This window comes from Salmo salar, chromosome ssa22, assembly GCF_905237065.1.
Source record: "Salmo salar chromosome ssa22, Ssal_v3.1, whole genome shotgun sequence".
Taxonomy (NCBI): domain Eukaryota; kingdom Metazoa; phylum Chordata; class Actinopteri; order Salmoniformes; family Salmonidae; genus Salmo; species Salmo salar.
Window position 1 is genome coordinate 52332064 of NC_059463.1, and position 12480 is coordinate 52344543.

Genomic DNA, 12480 nt, shown 5'->3' on the forward strand with positions numbered 1-12480 from the left:
TGTATGAGTTGAATGAAAACAAAGAGGTGTGTGAAGAGGACTGGGGGTCTTTTCTCTGACCTTGAGCTCAATAGACTGGGACTTTGTTGAATGCTACTGAAGTGTGTGTACTTCCCTCATGTACACAATGCTCTACATCATTTTAACAGAAGATATATTACATTACAGCAAGACAAATATTTGACAAACATACATTTTGCTTCATGAGTGTATGAATATTTACAGATTCATTTAGGCTTTACCACTTTTATTTTGTATTTTAGTGGGGCATCATACAGCCAGATGCTTCGTATTTTAGTGGGACATCACACAGCCAGACGCTTCGTAATTCAATGGAACATTTTTATATGATTTTAATTTAATTTGATTTATTTCACCTTTATTTAACCAGGTAAAACTGCAACCTGTCCAAGATAAGCAAAGCAGTGCGACAAAAACAACACAGAGTTACACATGGGATAAACAAACGTACAGTCAATAACACAATAGAATAATCTGTATACAGTGTTTGCAAATTAAGTAAGGAGGTAAGGCAATAAATAGGCCTATAGTGGTGAAGTAATTACAATTTCGCAATTTACACTGGAGTGATATATGTGCAGATTAGGATGTGCAAGTAGAAATACTGGTATTCAAAAGAGCAGAAAAACAAATATGGGATGAGGTAGGTAGTTGGTTGGATGGGCTATTTACAGATGGGCTGTGTACAGCTGCAGCGATCGGTAAGCTGCCCTGACAGCTGACGCTTAAAGTTAGTGAGGGAGATATAAGTCTCCAACTTTCGCAATTCGTTCCAGTCATTGGCAGCAGAGAACTGGAAGGAAAGGCGGCCACAGGAGGTGATGGCTTTGGGTATGACCAGTGAAATATACCTGCTGGAGCGTGTGCTATGGGTGGGTGTTGCTATGGTGACCAGTAATCTGAGATAAGGCGGAGCTTTACCTAGCATCGAATTAGATGACCAGATGACCTGGAGCCAGTGGGTTTGGCATTGAATATGTAGCGAGGACCAGCCATTAAGAGCATACAGGTCACAGTGGTGGGAAGTATATACATTTACATTTTAGTCATTTAGCAGACGCTCTTATCCAGAGCGACTTACTGTAGTGAATGCATACATTTCATACATTTCATAAAAGATTTTCCCGTGCTGGCCCCCTGTGGGAATTGAACCCACAACCCTGGCATTGCAAACACCATGCTCTACCAACTGAGGTACAGGGTTACAAAACAGATAGCAGTGTGATAGACTGCATCCAGTTTGCTGAGTAGAGTGTTGGAGGCTATTTTGTAAATGAAATATCCGAAGTCAAAGATAGTTGTCCACATATTCTAAGTCAGAACCATCCAGAGTAGTGATGCTAGTCGGCAGGCGGGTGCGGGCAGCGATCGGTTGAAGAGCATGCATTTTGTTTTACTAGCATTTAAGAGCAATTGGAGGCCACGGAAGGAGTGTTGTATGGCGTTGAAGCTCGTTTTGAGGTTTATCACAGTGTCCAAAGAAGGGCCAGATGTATACAGAATGGTGTCATCTGCGTAGAGGTGGATCAAAGAATCACCCACAGCAAGAGCGACATCATTGTTATATACAGAGAAAAGAGTCGGCCCGAGAATTTAACCCTGTGGCACCCCCGTAGAGACTGCCAGAGGTCCGGACAACAGGCCCTCCGATTTGACACACTGAACTCTATCTGAGAAGTAGTTGGTGAACCAGGCGAGGCAGTCATTAGAGAAACCAAGGTTGAGTCTGCCGAAGAATACGGTGATTGACAGAGTCGAAAGCCTTGGCCAGGTCGATGAAGACGGCTGCATAGTACTGTCTTTCATGATATCGTTTAGGACCTTGAGCATGGCTGAGGTGCACCCGTGACCAGCTCGGAAACCAGATTGCATAGCGGAGAAGGTACGGTGGGATTCAAAATGGTTGGTGATCTGTTTGTTCACTTGGCTTTCGAAGACTTTAGAAAGGCAGGGCAGGATGGATTTAGGTCTGTAACAGTTTGGGTCAGAGTGTCTCCCCCTTTGAAGAGCGGGGTGACCGTGGCAGCTTTCCAATCTTTAGGAATCTCAGACGACATACAGCCAGAAGCTTTGTATTTTAGTGGGACATACAGCCAGATGCTAACAGTGGCATAAACCTGTTTGAAAATCTTTCTTAGAGTGACAGACTTGAAATCTGAAAGAACAATAAGTTAATCAGGATATTTCTGCATTTTATTTTATTTTATTTGACAATTTAAAATGCATTAAGAAGCCACACCAGTCAACAATACATGCACCACAATTACAGAGAATTACATAGACAAAGTCAAGCCATGTTACACTTGTTTTCAACATTAATTTATACAGTAAGATGTACAGTAGGCCTGAAAATGTTTAATCTTCATGTGTGACCGACCAGCTCGATTTAGTCTTCTGTAGCAAAATTTGAAATAGTTTTTTTTACATTAGATAAAACTAGAGACTCAGAATTAGAAAATGGTATATCATACACTACAGTTGAAGAACAATGGGAAAGTAATTCTGCTTTGAAAGTTGAAAAACTTGTAATCTCACTTTTGAGAAAATGACCCTTGAATGTTTTATTACTACTACTGAGGAGCTCTTCTTTGTCTGCACCCATTCAGCATTGTTCACACCCTCTTAAGCCTTAGCCCCACCTATCTCTTTAAGGATTCACATGTGAGGCTATGTACTAAACAAGCAAAGTACTAAACTATCATCAAGACTAAAGGCTGGTTTATACTACGTGTTTCGACAGTTGTTGCGGTGACATCATGAACATTCAATTGTCGTCCGATATCAAATTTGTTATTGGCTTTATGAAAAACTATAAACATAAAAACTACAGGTTGCATGACATCAACAGCCTGGGGGTCAAAAATAGCACAACTAGAAAATAGCTAACGGTTGTGTGTGATGAAATAGAAGCAGGACATTCTACCAGAGAATTATAGAACTTGGACACTGTCTCGGTGGCCTAACGTTATATCCTAATTTGACTTAACAGGAAAATAAGGTATAAATTGCAGAACTTATCTGAGTTATTAGAGTTATTCTCACGAGGGCTTTAGTATCTACGCAGTGGGGGGACAACACCGGTGACGGGTTTGATGTACACATTGCAGCTTGCCTTAATGTCCCTGAATTGATCACAGTTGAAGCCGGCCACTAGCTTCTTAGGACCGGGTCTGTATGGTGTAAAGGGCATCGTCACACGTAGTCGTTGCCCTTGTTTTAGCAAAGGCATTCTGAGGAGACACATGTGAAAAACATTATACCTCAAGGCAGCTTTAGATCTCTAAACTTCAACACACAAGGTAGTGTAAAATATTTCAGATGGAAAAACTCTAAGCTTTAACCACATGAACAGCCCATGAATGCATGTACTTTCTAGTTTAGTCAAGAGCTAAATAATCTCTTGTGGACAGACTACGTAACATAAATTACATTGAATCATCTGTCAAAAGACTGTGATGCCACAACTAACAAGGAACCGTAGTTCTGGTGCTTTGGTTTCCTCACCAGATATCTGGACATATCAGGATTGGGTGGAGGTGGTGCTGAAAGTGTGGGCGGGGATTTCAAGCAATGATTTCAGACAATGATTTCAAGCTGAACGTTTTCAGAAGGGGGGCTTGGCTGAGACTTTCTGTTTAGGGGGCTTGTGACTTCTCTAGTCTCATTAATATCTTCTGTCAAACATTTCCCACCAGAACCTAATCAAGCATTTTACACAATTTCCTGAGATTTTAGGTCTGGGTTTCTGAGATTAAGAGCTAAATTGTCAACTTGACGAGCAAAGTTTCGGTTTGTCATAAAACCTGAATCCATCCCACTTGGCAAAAACTGGGTCCACATCCAGGATTCAAATTTGGACACATTTCACTGGGCACAGACGTCAGTTCAACATCTAGTTCTGATTTACCTTTGGTTGAGTTATCACCTAATGTGAATTAGAACTCAACAAAAAAGGTTAAAAGTTTACTTCTTGCACATCCAATCAGTTTTCCATGTTGATTCAACATCATCACACTGATTTTTTTGGTTGAAATTACATGGAAACAATGTTGATTCAACCGGTTTTTGCACAGTGGGATGGATTCAGGTTTTATGACAAACTGAAACCTTGCTTGTAAAGACATCAGAGAAATGTCACAAAGACCTACCTGGCTTCCATTGTTTCAGTCAGCAAGCCACTGCCGGTCACTGTTATGAAGCAGTTTCTCAGACCTTCGGATAGAGGGTTCTCAAACACAACCTCTGCCGTCATTTCACTATACTGCAATTCAGATCCAATGGCCTAAAAGAGAGCACACATTCGAAGAAAAGCATTTGCTAAATAGTATATTATATTGGAACTGTCACACTGAATAAACCCCATCTCCAGTTTAATGGCTGTTACTGATATTAACGTTGTATTTAATAGATCAACTGTTCAGATGACAGTCTAACACTTTAGATTTTCATCTTCACAACACGTTTATTCACAGGCCAACCGTTATTGTCCTTGCAAATTGCTATTCTCGCTACTAGTGTGTTTGCCACCTATAAATTAAAATGGTAACACAAGAGTATGTAAAGACCCCCAATGAATGTCACTCAGAGAAAGTTGAGCTGTTCTAAGTAGGTGATTGGAGTGGCTTAACCTGTCTGGGCTAGGGGGCAGTATTTTAAAATCTGACATAGCGATTGCATAAAGGAGTTCTGTATCTATAATTCTTAAAATAATTGTTATGTATTTTGTCATCGTTTATCAAGAGTAATTTAGTAAATTCACCGGATGTTTTCGGTGGGAATACAATTTCTGAACATATCACTCCAATGTAAAAAGCTGTTTTTTTATATAAATATGAACTTGATTGAACAAAACATGCATGTATTGTATAACATAATGTCCTAGGAGTGTCATCTGATGAAGATCATCAAAGGTTAGTGCTGCATTTAGCTGTGTTTTGGGTTTTTGTGACATAAATGCTTGCTTGAAAAATGGCTGTGTGGTTATTTGTGTCTATGTACTCTCCTAACATAATCTAATGTTTTGCTTTCGCTGTAAAGCCTTTTTGAAATCGGACAATGTGGTTAGATTAACGAGAGTCTTATCAAATGGTGTAAAATAGTCGTATGTTTGAAAATCAGAATGATTGCATTTTTGAGGTATTTATATTTCGCGCGACGCGATTCCACTGTCTGTTGAATAGAGTGGGAAGCTAACGTCCCACCTAGCCCATAGAAGTTAAGGATCTGACAGACTGCGAAATGACAATGTTGGGAATATGCAGTACTCACTTTGATGGTGAGCGAAGGGCTCTCTGGCACAAGGTCTTTCTCTGTGATGTACACTGCCTCACTCTTGTCCTTGTCTGTGACCACAGCCGAAACCTTGATGCTGTTGCTCTCCCGCATTTTCTCACCGTACACAGAGAAGGGGATGTGGATGGGTATAGTCAGATCTGCCAACAGAGACAATGCATTTGATTGTCAAGGTATCACAAATGTTAACATTCTGTGGTGTCCTCAGTACAACATTAGCAACCCTAACATTCTGTAGCATCCTCAGTACAACGTTAGCAACCCTAACATTCTGTAGCGTCCTCAGTACCACATTAGCAACCCTAACATTCTGTTGTGTCCTCAGTACAACGTTAGCAACCCTAACATTCTGTACCGTCCTCAGTACCACATTAGCAACCCTAACATTCTGTTGTGTCCTCAGTGCAACGTTAGCAACCTGACAGCCATAAGAGTTAGAGTCAGTCGATTTGCTACAACGCTATGGCAGCTATACATGAGAATTTACAGCTTTGTTAAATTGACCAGTTAAACTCTAACTATATGCACTCCTGAAACACACCACGTTTTTGTCAAAATCAATCATTGAGATTGATATGTGCGTCATACCAAGGATGTTGACAAAGAATTATGAAGGTGAATAGCTGCAATGTGCTCTTGGTTTTGTTAAGTGTTTCAGTTCCCTTTGTTCTGTGATGTAAATGCCTCCCTGTGTGTACTACTGTGTTAGTTAAACCTTGTAGGCCTACTCACGGAAAGAGTTTGGAACATTTTCACTCTACCTTGGTTGGGAAGGAGTTTCAGTTCTTTCAATTCGGTCTGTATCTGGGAGGATGGGATCCCGGTGTATCTCATGGCCTGAACGTTGACATTGATCACTAGTGTCCGAGTTTCACTGTCGTTGCTGTTCAGTATAAGCTTGAGGTCGATGTCTTTGCCGCTGACCGGCTTGGTCAGCTCCACGATCTTCATTGAAACGCCAGGTTTGCCGTCATGGGTCCCGTTTGAATTCTCTCCCGGTATGTTGACTCTTTTCACAGGTAGATTGTACACAGCTCTCTCCTTTTCTGTGCCTGTTTGAAATGTGTGACATTTTGGATGAGTACCTGGTGACTCAAGCAGTTGCTCTCACTCACCTGGGAGAATTATTGTGACAGGTGGACACAGCACCATTCTGAATCATCTCTTAAAAAAGTACAGAACTATTTCCCAGACCAACCAGAGTTCTCAAATATATAAAATACGCTTATACCCTTATGATAGGGATAACCCTTGTAACGTTGCATTATTTCCAAAATCAATTGATAACAGTTCAACCTTGATATAGTCAGACTCTCGGTTCATTCAATACCAACCCTCTGCATATTTATAGTTGGCGTGATGTCCACACTCTTGTCACTGCCCACTGCCTTGGTGCTGATGTTCTGGCCTACGGACACACTGTCCGTGGAGATCTTTTTCTTGGAGCCGTCAGCGAACACCATCCAGGTTACACGGTCGGCGTTGACTTCGGCGAAGACAAAGGGCACATCGTATTTGAGGTCAACGTGACCCTGCAGTATTGCCTTGACTGGAGCAGGGCCGCAGCAGTAAACATCTGGGGAGGTGAAGAGAAAACAACATGAGTGTATAACAGGGATTTCCATTCATGTCTCCCAGACCTAGGACACGAACTCAGAACCATCTGCACAGTAACACAACATACAGTACATACAACCTCCAGAAGTGTGTTATTATGTAAGATGGTGTGAGATGAGATGGAAGTTGGACCGTACCATTGCTTTTCAACTGGGGGGTGGGGTCCACAACCTGCCAGCCATCGTATAAGGAGCCTGCTGAGAGATCGGGCCGTCTCATCCAGGCCTCCACCCACACATGGTAGTTCCTGAGCAGAAACACCAGTCTTCAAAACTTCATGCTATTGGCATCACTCTTCATACTGTAGCCACAATGACCTCATGTTACACTTACCATACACTGTCGGGGCTCTGTTTGGGTCTGACTCCATAGTCGGAGAAGAAGTCGTCAATTGTCAGGTTTTTGTCGGTGTCGTGGGCTGACTGAAAGTTGGAAACCACTCGACATGGGATTCCCAAACACCTCAGTACTGACAAGGAAATACATTTCAGGCATACTGGTTAACTAAAACAACACATTCAAAGAATACTGGTTAACTAAAATAAGCACATCCAAGGCATTGACACGCAGCCTCTCTCCTCTGATCAGAGGTGGTGGGTAATCGTGCCATCCCTCTCAAAAACCAATCACAGCCCTGGGTCTGAGCGCATGCAATAGTAGTTCTATTTAAATTACATTGTATTGATTGACTGACTAAAATAATAATTGAAGAGAGATTGGACAGTGATAGCCTACCTGTGCACATTACAGCGGCGAACACCCAACACTGGCCATACTTGACTGGATTGCTGCCATTTTTGAGCCACCTCCTTAGTACCTCCACACTACCGTTCCAGTAAGTGGGGGACATGCCACCATCGTATCGACCATCCCACCGCCCCATCAGGACACCTCTGTCATCGTTAGCGTTGATCTGGGCAAGGACAATAATGTTAAAATTAGATTTCAGAACTGTCATTTGGCTGAGTGAATGTGTTTTTGTACTATCTAAAATGTAGTTGCTTTCCTGGATCTAGATTGAGCATAGCCTTGGACTAAAAAGCATGTTCAGTGTGGAAAGTTATTTTTAGTCCAGGACTAGATTTAATCTGGGTCCGGGAAACCAGTCCTATATGTGTAACAACACCTTAATTAGTGGCACTGGAACCATTTATAGTGAACAGGGCTAGATGATGTTCCAGAAATGAACCAATGTATTTTCTTGTGCTGTTTATACAGAACTATGAGCTTATGATGATTTAAAGAATGTTACTGTTACTAGATGGGTTTAATAATGTTGTCACAGTTACTAGTGGGGTTCAATAATGTTGTCACGGTTACTAGATGGGTTCAATAATGTCACTGTTACTAGTGGGGTTCAATAATGTTGTCACGGTTACTAGATGGGTTTAATAATGTTGTCACTGTTACTAGATGGGTTCAATAATGTCACTGTTAGTTGTGGGGTTCAATAATGTTGTCACGGTTACTAGATGGGTTTAATAATGTTGTCACTGTTACTAGATGGGTTCAATAATGTCACTGTTATTAGTGGGGTTCAATAATGTTGTCACGGTTACTAGATGGGTTTAATAATGTTGTCACTGTTACTAGTGGGGGTCAATAATGTTGTCAATGTTAAACCAATAATGCTGTCACTAGCTAGGATTTCCATCCAAGTGGCGACAGATATTCATGTGAATATTATAAAATCATAAAAGCATTAAAACAATATGCGCATTTTCCCATGAATACAATTGTTAAATTACGAGCCTAGTTGGTTTAGCCACGGGAAAAGTCACATATGAATCCTTAAAGAGATGAACGGGGCTAAGGCTTATGAGGATGTGACCGATGCTGAATGGATGTAGAAGAGCTCTCCAGTAGGTGTTCCAAAATATTCAAGGGCTATTTTCTCAAAAGTGGGGTTTCAAAGCAGATTATTTCCCCATTGTTCCTCAACTGCAGTGTATGATATACCATTTTCTGTCTTCCGAGTCTCTACCTTTATCCAATGAAAAAAAAAGAATAATAATCACATTTTGCTACATAAGATCGAGGCGGTTGGTCACATTTGAGAATAAAGCTGTAACGTAACAAAATGTAGAAATTGTCAAAGGTCTGAATAATTTCCGAATGCACTATAGCCAACATGATAAGATTATGTTTTATTTGTCAAACGGCAGCCAAGCATCGAGGATCATGTTACCAGAATAAGGCCCTCAATATTTAATAGAAAGAAATATCAAGCTCATCACCTTGCACATTCACCACCCTGTGAACTTCATCATTAATTTACTTATCTGTAGCCTAATAAACGGCATGCTTTCCCGATGAGTTGTAGTGGGACGACCACACAAGATGTCATTGCGTGATTCCAAGTTTACTTCGATATGATGGTTATTAAATCAATATTTGCGCATAAAAGCATTTCCACCAACATTTCTCTCATAATTAATTTTACCGACTCAAAACCATCCCACCTTGTCTTGTGCATTTTGTTTTGTCAACATTTGTAAAGTTGACTGCCACATTTTCCATCAGCACTTTCATGAAATGTCATGAAATGTTTTATCTGACATGTACTTTACTCGCATAAAAAGGTTGGATGGAAACCTGTTCACTGTTACTAGTGGGGTTCAATAATGTTGTCCCTGTTACTAGTGTGGGTCAGATCTCGGGGTCACTCAGACACTTGGGATTCACGTCAAGCAGCTTTAGTCAAATGTCCACTATATTGTCTTCAAACTGGAGAAACAATACATTTGGGCAGGTTAGCTAGCAACAATTTCTAAAATGTCTTGTCTATACTAACTTACAATTTTGTAATTTAACAGACGCTCTTATCCAGAGCGACTTACAGTATTGAGTGGATAAGTGTTCGTATTAGTCTCCCGCGGTAATCGAACCCCACAACCCTTGCGTTGCAAGAGCCATTCTTTACCAATGGAGCCACGCAGGACTCTAGCCAATCACGTAGACTAAGATATCGTGTGACATTTGGGGTCGGTTTCCTGGACAACAGATTAGTCCTGGACTTCTCTAGAGTCAAAATAATTTTGGAGGGAGATTCTCCATTGAGTTTGCTTTTTAGTTGAGGAATATATTTAATCTGTGTCCAGGAAACAAGCCCTATATGTTATAAGCAGCTAGCTAGTACTTTTCAACTGTACAATACTGTATTGTTTGTTCTGTGTACCTGTCCGAAGTTCCACGCCATTTGAGTCTGCTCTGAGGTTGCCCCATTCGGGAGGGGATTTGTATTTACTGGTAACTTAAACACAAATAATTGCAGTAGTCTGGTCTTTCTCCCCTGTGTGTAGGTGAAAATAGCAATTAAAATTTTTTGAGCAAGTGATCATAATCTTCATGTCTTTCAGACCTTAATGCCATTCCTCTTCCATGATTCTGGCTCAAATGGACATTTAGACCTTCTATTTGCCAAATTGGCAGCTATTTCAGATCCCATCAGTGTATCTGTCAGTTGCACAGAATACAACAGGTGTAAACAGCACAGTGAAATGATTGCTTGGATGCTCTTCCTCAATGTTGCAGTAATACCGTGTCATATAAAATAAAAACACACAATAATTTTTTTTAAGTACAATGTATTGACATGTAGAACATATTTGTTATGGGTTTAAGATGGCACAGTGTTGCCATCTGTTGGTAAATGTTAATTACTGCAACTCCAGTGTTTTACCGGTGTGCTTGAAATACCCGGATGTATTGCAATATACTGAACAAGACTGGTTACTCGCATCAATGCCTCTGTCTCGTCATTTAACATTCAAACAATATTGACATGGAGATTAAATAGTTTTTTCCCCTCATCAATCTACAAGCAATGCCCCATAGTGACAAAGCAAAAACATATTTTCCAAAATTTTGGCAAATGTATAAATAAATAAAAACTGAAATATCACATTTACATAAGTACTTAGCAATTTACTCAGTACTTTGTTGAAGCGCCTTTCACAGTGATTACAGCCTTGAGTCTTCTTGGGTGTGACGCTACAAGCTTGGCACACCTGTATTTGGGGAGTTTCTCCCATTATTCTCTGCAGATCCTCTCAAGCTCTGTCAAGTTGGATGGGGAGCGTCGCTGCACAGCTATTTTCAGATATCTCCAAAGATGTTTGATTGGTAAAAGGCCGGGCTCTGGCTGGGACACTCAAGGACATTCAGAGACTTGTCCCGAAGCCACTCCTGCGTTGTCTTGGCTGTGTGCTTAGGGTCGTTATGCTGTTGGAAGGTAAATATTCGCCCCCAGTCTGATGTCTTGAGCTCTCTGGAACAGGTTTTCAACAAGGATCTCTCTGTACTTAAATCCGTTCATCTTTGCCTCGATCCTGACTAGTCTCCCAGTCCCTACCGCTGAAAAACTTCCCCACAGCATGATGCTGCCACCACCATGCCTCACCGTAAGGATGGTGCCAGGTTTTCTCCAGACGTGACGCTTGGCATTCAGGCCAAAGAGTTCAATCTTGGTTTCATTACACCAGAGAATCTTGTTTGTCATGGTCAGAGTCCTTTAGGTGCCTTATGGCAAACTCCAAGCGGGCTATCATATGCCTTTTACTGAGGAGTGGCTTCCGTCTGGCCACTCTACCATAAAGGCCTGATTGGTGGAATGCTACAGAGATGGTTGTCCTTCTGGAAGGTTCTCCCATCTCCACAAAGGAACTCTGGAGCTGTGTCGGAGTGACCATCTGCTTCTTGGTCACCTGCCTGACCAAGGCCCTTCTCCCCCGATTGCATAATTTGGCCGGGTGGCCAGCTTTAGGAAGAGTCTTGGTGGTTCCAAACTTCTTCCATTTAAGAATGATGCAGGCCACTGTGTTCTTGGGGACATTAAATGCTGCAGAAATGTTTTGGTACCCTTTCCCAGATCTGTGCTCGACACAATCCTGTCTCAGAGTTCTACGGACAATTCCTTCGACCTCATAGCTTGGTTTTTGCTCTGACATGCACTGTCAACTTTGAGACCTTATATAGACAGGTGTGTACCTTTCCAAATCATGTCCAATCAATTGAATTTACCACAGGTGGACTCAAATCAAGTTGTAAAAACATCTCAAGGATGATCAATGGTAACAGGATGCACCTGAGCTGAATTTTTTGTCTCATAGCAAAGGGTCTGAATAACTATGTACTGTAGATAAGGTATTTCTGTTTTTTTTTTTGTACATTTGCAAAAAAAGTTGCTTTGTCATTATTAGGTATTGTGTGTAGATTGATGTGGGGAAAAAAATATGTAATCAATTTTAGAATAAGGCTGTGAAAGAAAGTCAAGGGGACTGAATACTTTCCGAAGGCACTGTATGCTGCCATGGTGCAACGGCAATGCATTTGTTTGATAGAACAGTTCACGACTACAATCAATTAAACTTTAAAGGTAGTTTATTCCCCATTTAACAGTTTAACTCCATTTGAATTGGCTTTCATCATACAGTATTTATATTTTTTATCATATTGTTCTCATCTCTCTGGTTGCTACTTTTATTCGCTAATAAGCAGTGTCACATTCTGTCGTCCAGGTTGCTTATTTCCCCATCTCTGACTAATGTA

The 12480-nt window shown here is 41.1% G+C and overlaps 2 protein-coding genes across 2 annotated transcripts; both read right to left on the reverse strand.

Moving 5' to 3' along the window:
• Positions 1-2208: 2208 nt before the first annotated feature.
• LOC123729718 (protein-glutamine gamma-glutamyltransferase E) lies at positions 2209-6348 on the reverse strand. Its single transcript, XM_045705806.1, has 4 exons — positions 6075-6348; positions 5290-5453; positions 4170-4303; positions 2209-3251 (listed from the first exon to the last, which is right to left on the reverse strand). The coding sequence occupies exons 1-4, from the start codon at positions 6262-6264 to the stop codon at positions 3071-3073; spliced, it is 669 nt and encodes a 222-aa protein (XP_045561762.1). The 5' UTR covers positions 6265-6348; the 3' UTR covers positions 2209-3070.
• Positions 6349-6632: 284 nt separating this feature from the next.
• On the reverse strand, positions 6633-7863 carry LOC106583715 (protein-glutamine gamma-glutamyltransferase 2-like). Its single transcript, XM_045705317.1, has 4 exons — positions 7666-7863; positions 7264-7399; positions 7068-7177; positions 6633-6889 (listed from the first exon to the last, which is right to left on the reverse strand). Exons 1-4 carry the CDS (start codon positions 7811-7813, stop codon positions 6633-6635), a joined length of 651 nt encoding a protein of 216 aa, XP_045561273.1. The 5' UTR covers positions 7814-7863.
• Positions 7864-12480: the final 4617 nt, after the last annotated feature.

Excerpts from the sequence above, each read along its gene's own strand:
- LOC123729718 (XM_045705806.1), bottom strand. The coding sequence starts at position 6,264 with ATGAAGATCGTGGAGCTGACCAAGCCGGTCAGCGGCAAAGACATCGAC. Across the intron at positions 5,454-6,074 it reads GAAACTCCTTCCCAACCAAG|ATCTGACTATACCCATCCAC; the intron begins GTAGAGTGAAAA and ends CTCTGTTGGCAG. Across the intron at positions 3,252-4,169 it reads ACTGAAACAATGGAAGCCAG|AATGCCTTTGCTAAAACAAG; the intron begins GTAGGTCTTTGT and ends GTGTCTCCTCAG.
- LOC106583715 (XM_045705317.1), bottom strand. The coding sequence starts at position 7,813 with ATGGGGCGGTGGGATGGTCGATACGATGGTGGCATGTCCCCCACTTAC. Across the intron at positions 7,400-7,665 it reads CGCCGCTGTAATGTGCACAG|TACTGAGGTGTTTGGGAATC; the intron begins GTAGGCTATCAC and ends TTTCCTTGTCAG. Across the intron at positions 6,890-7,067 it reads CCCCCAGTTGAAAAGCAATG|ATGTTTACTGCTGCGGCCCT; the intron begins GTACGGTCCAAC and ends TCACCTCCCCAG.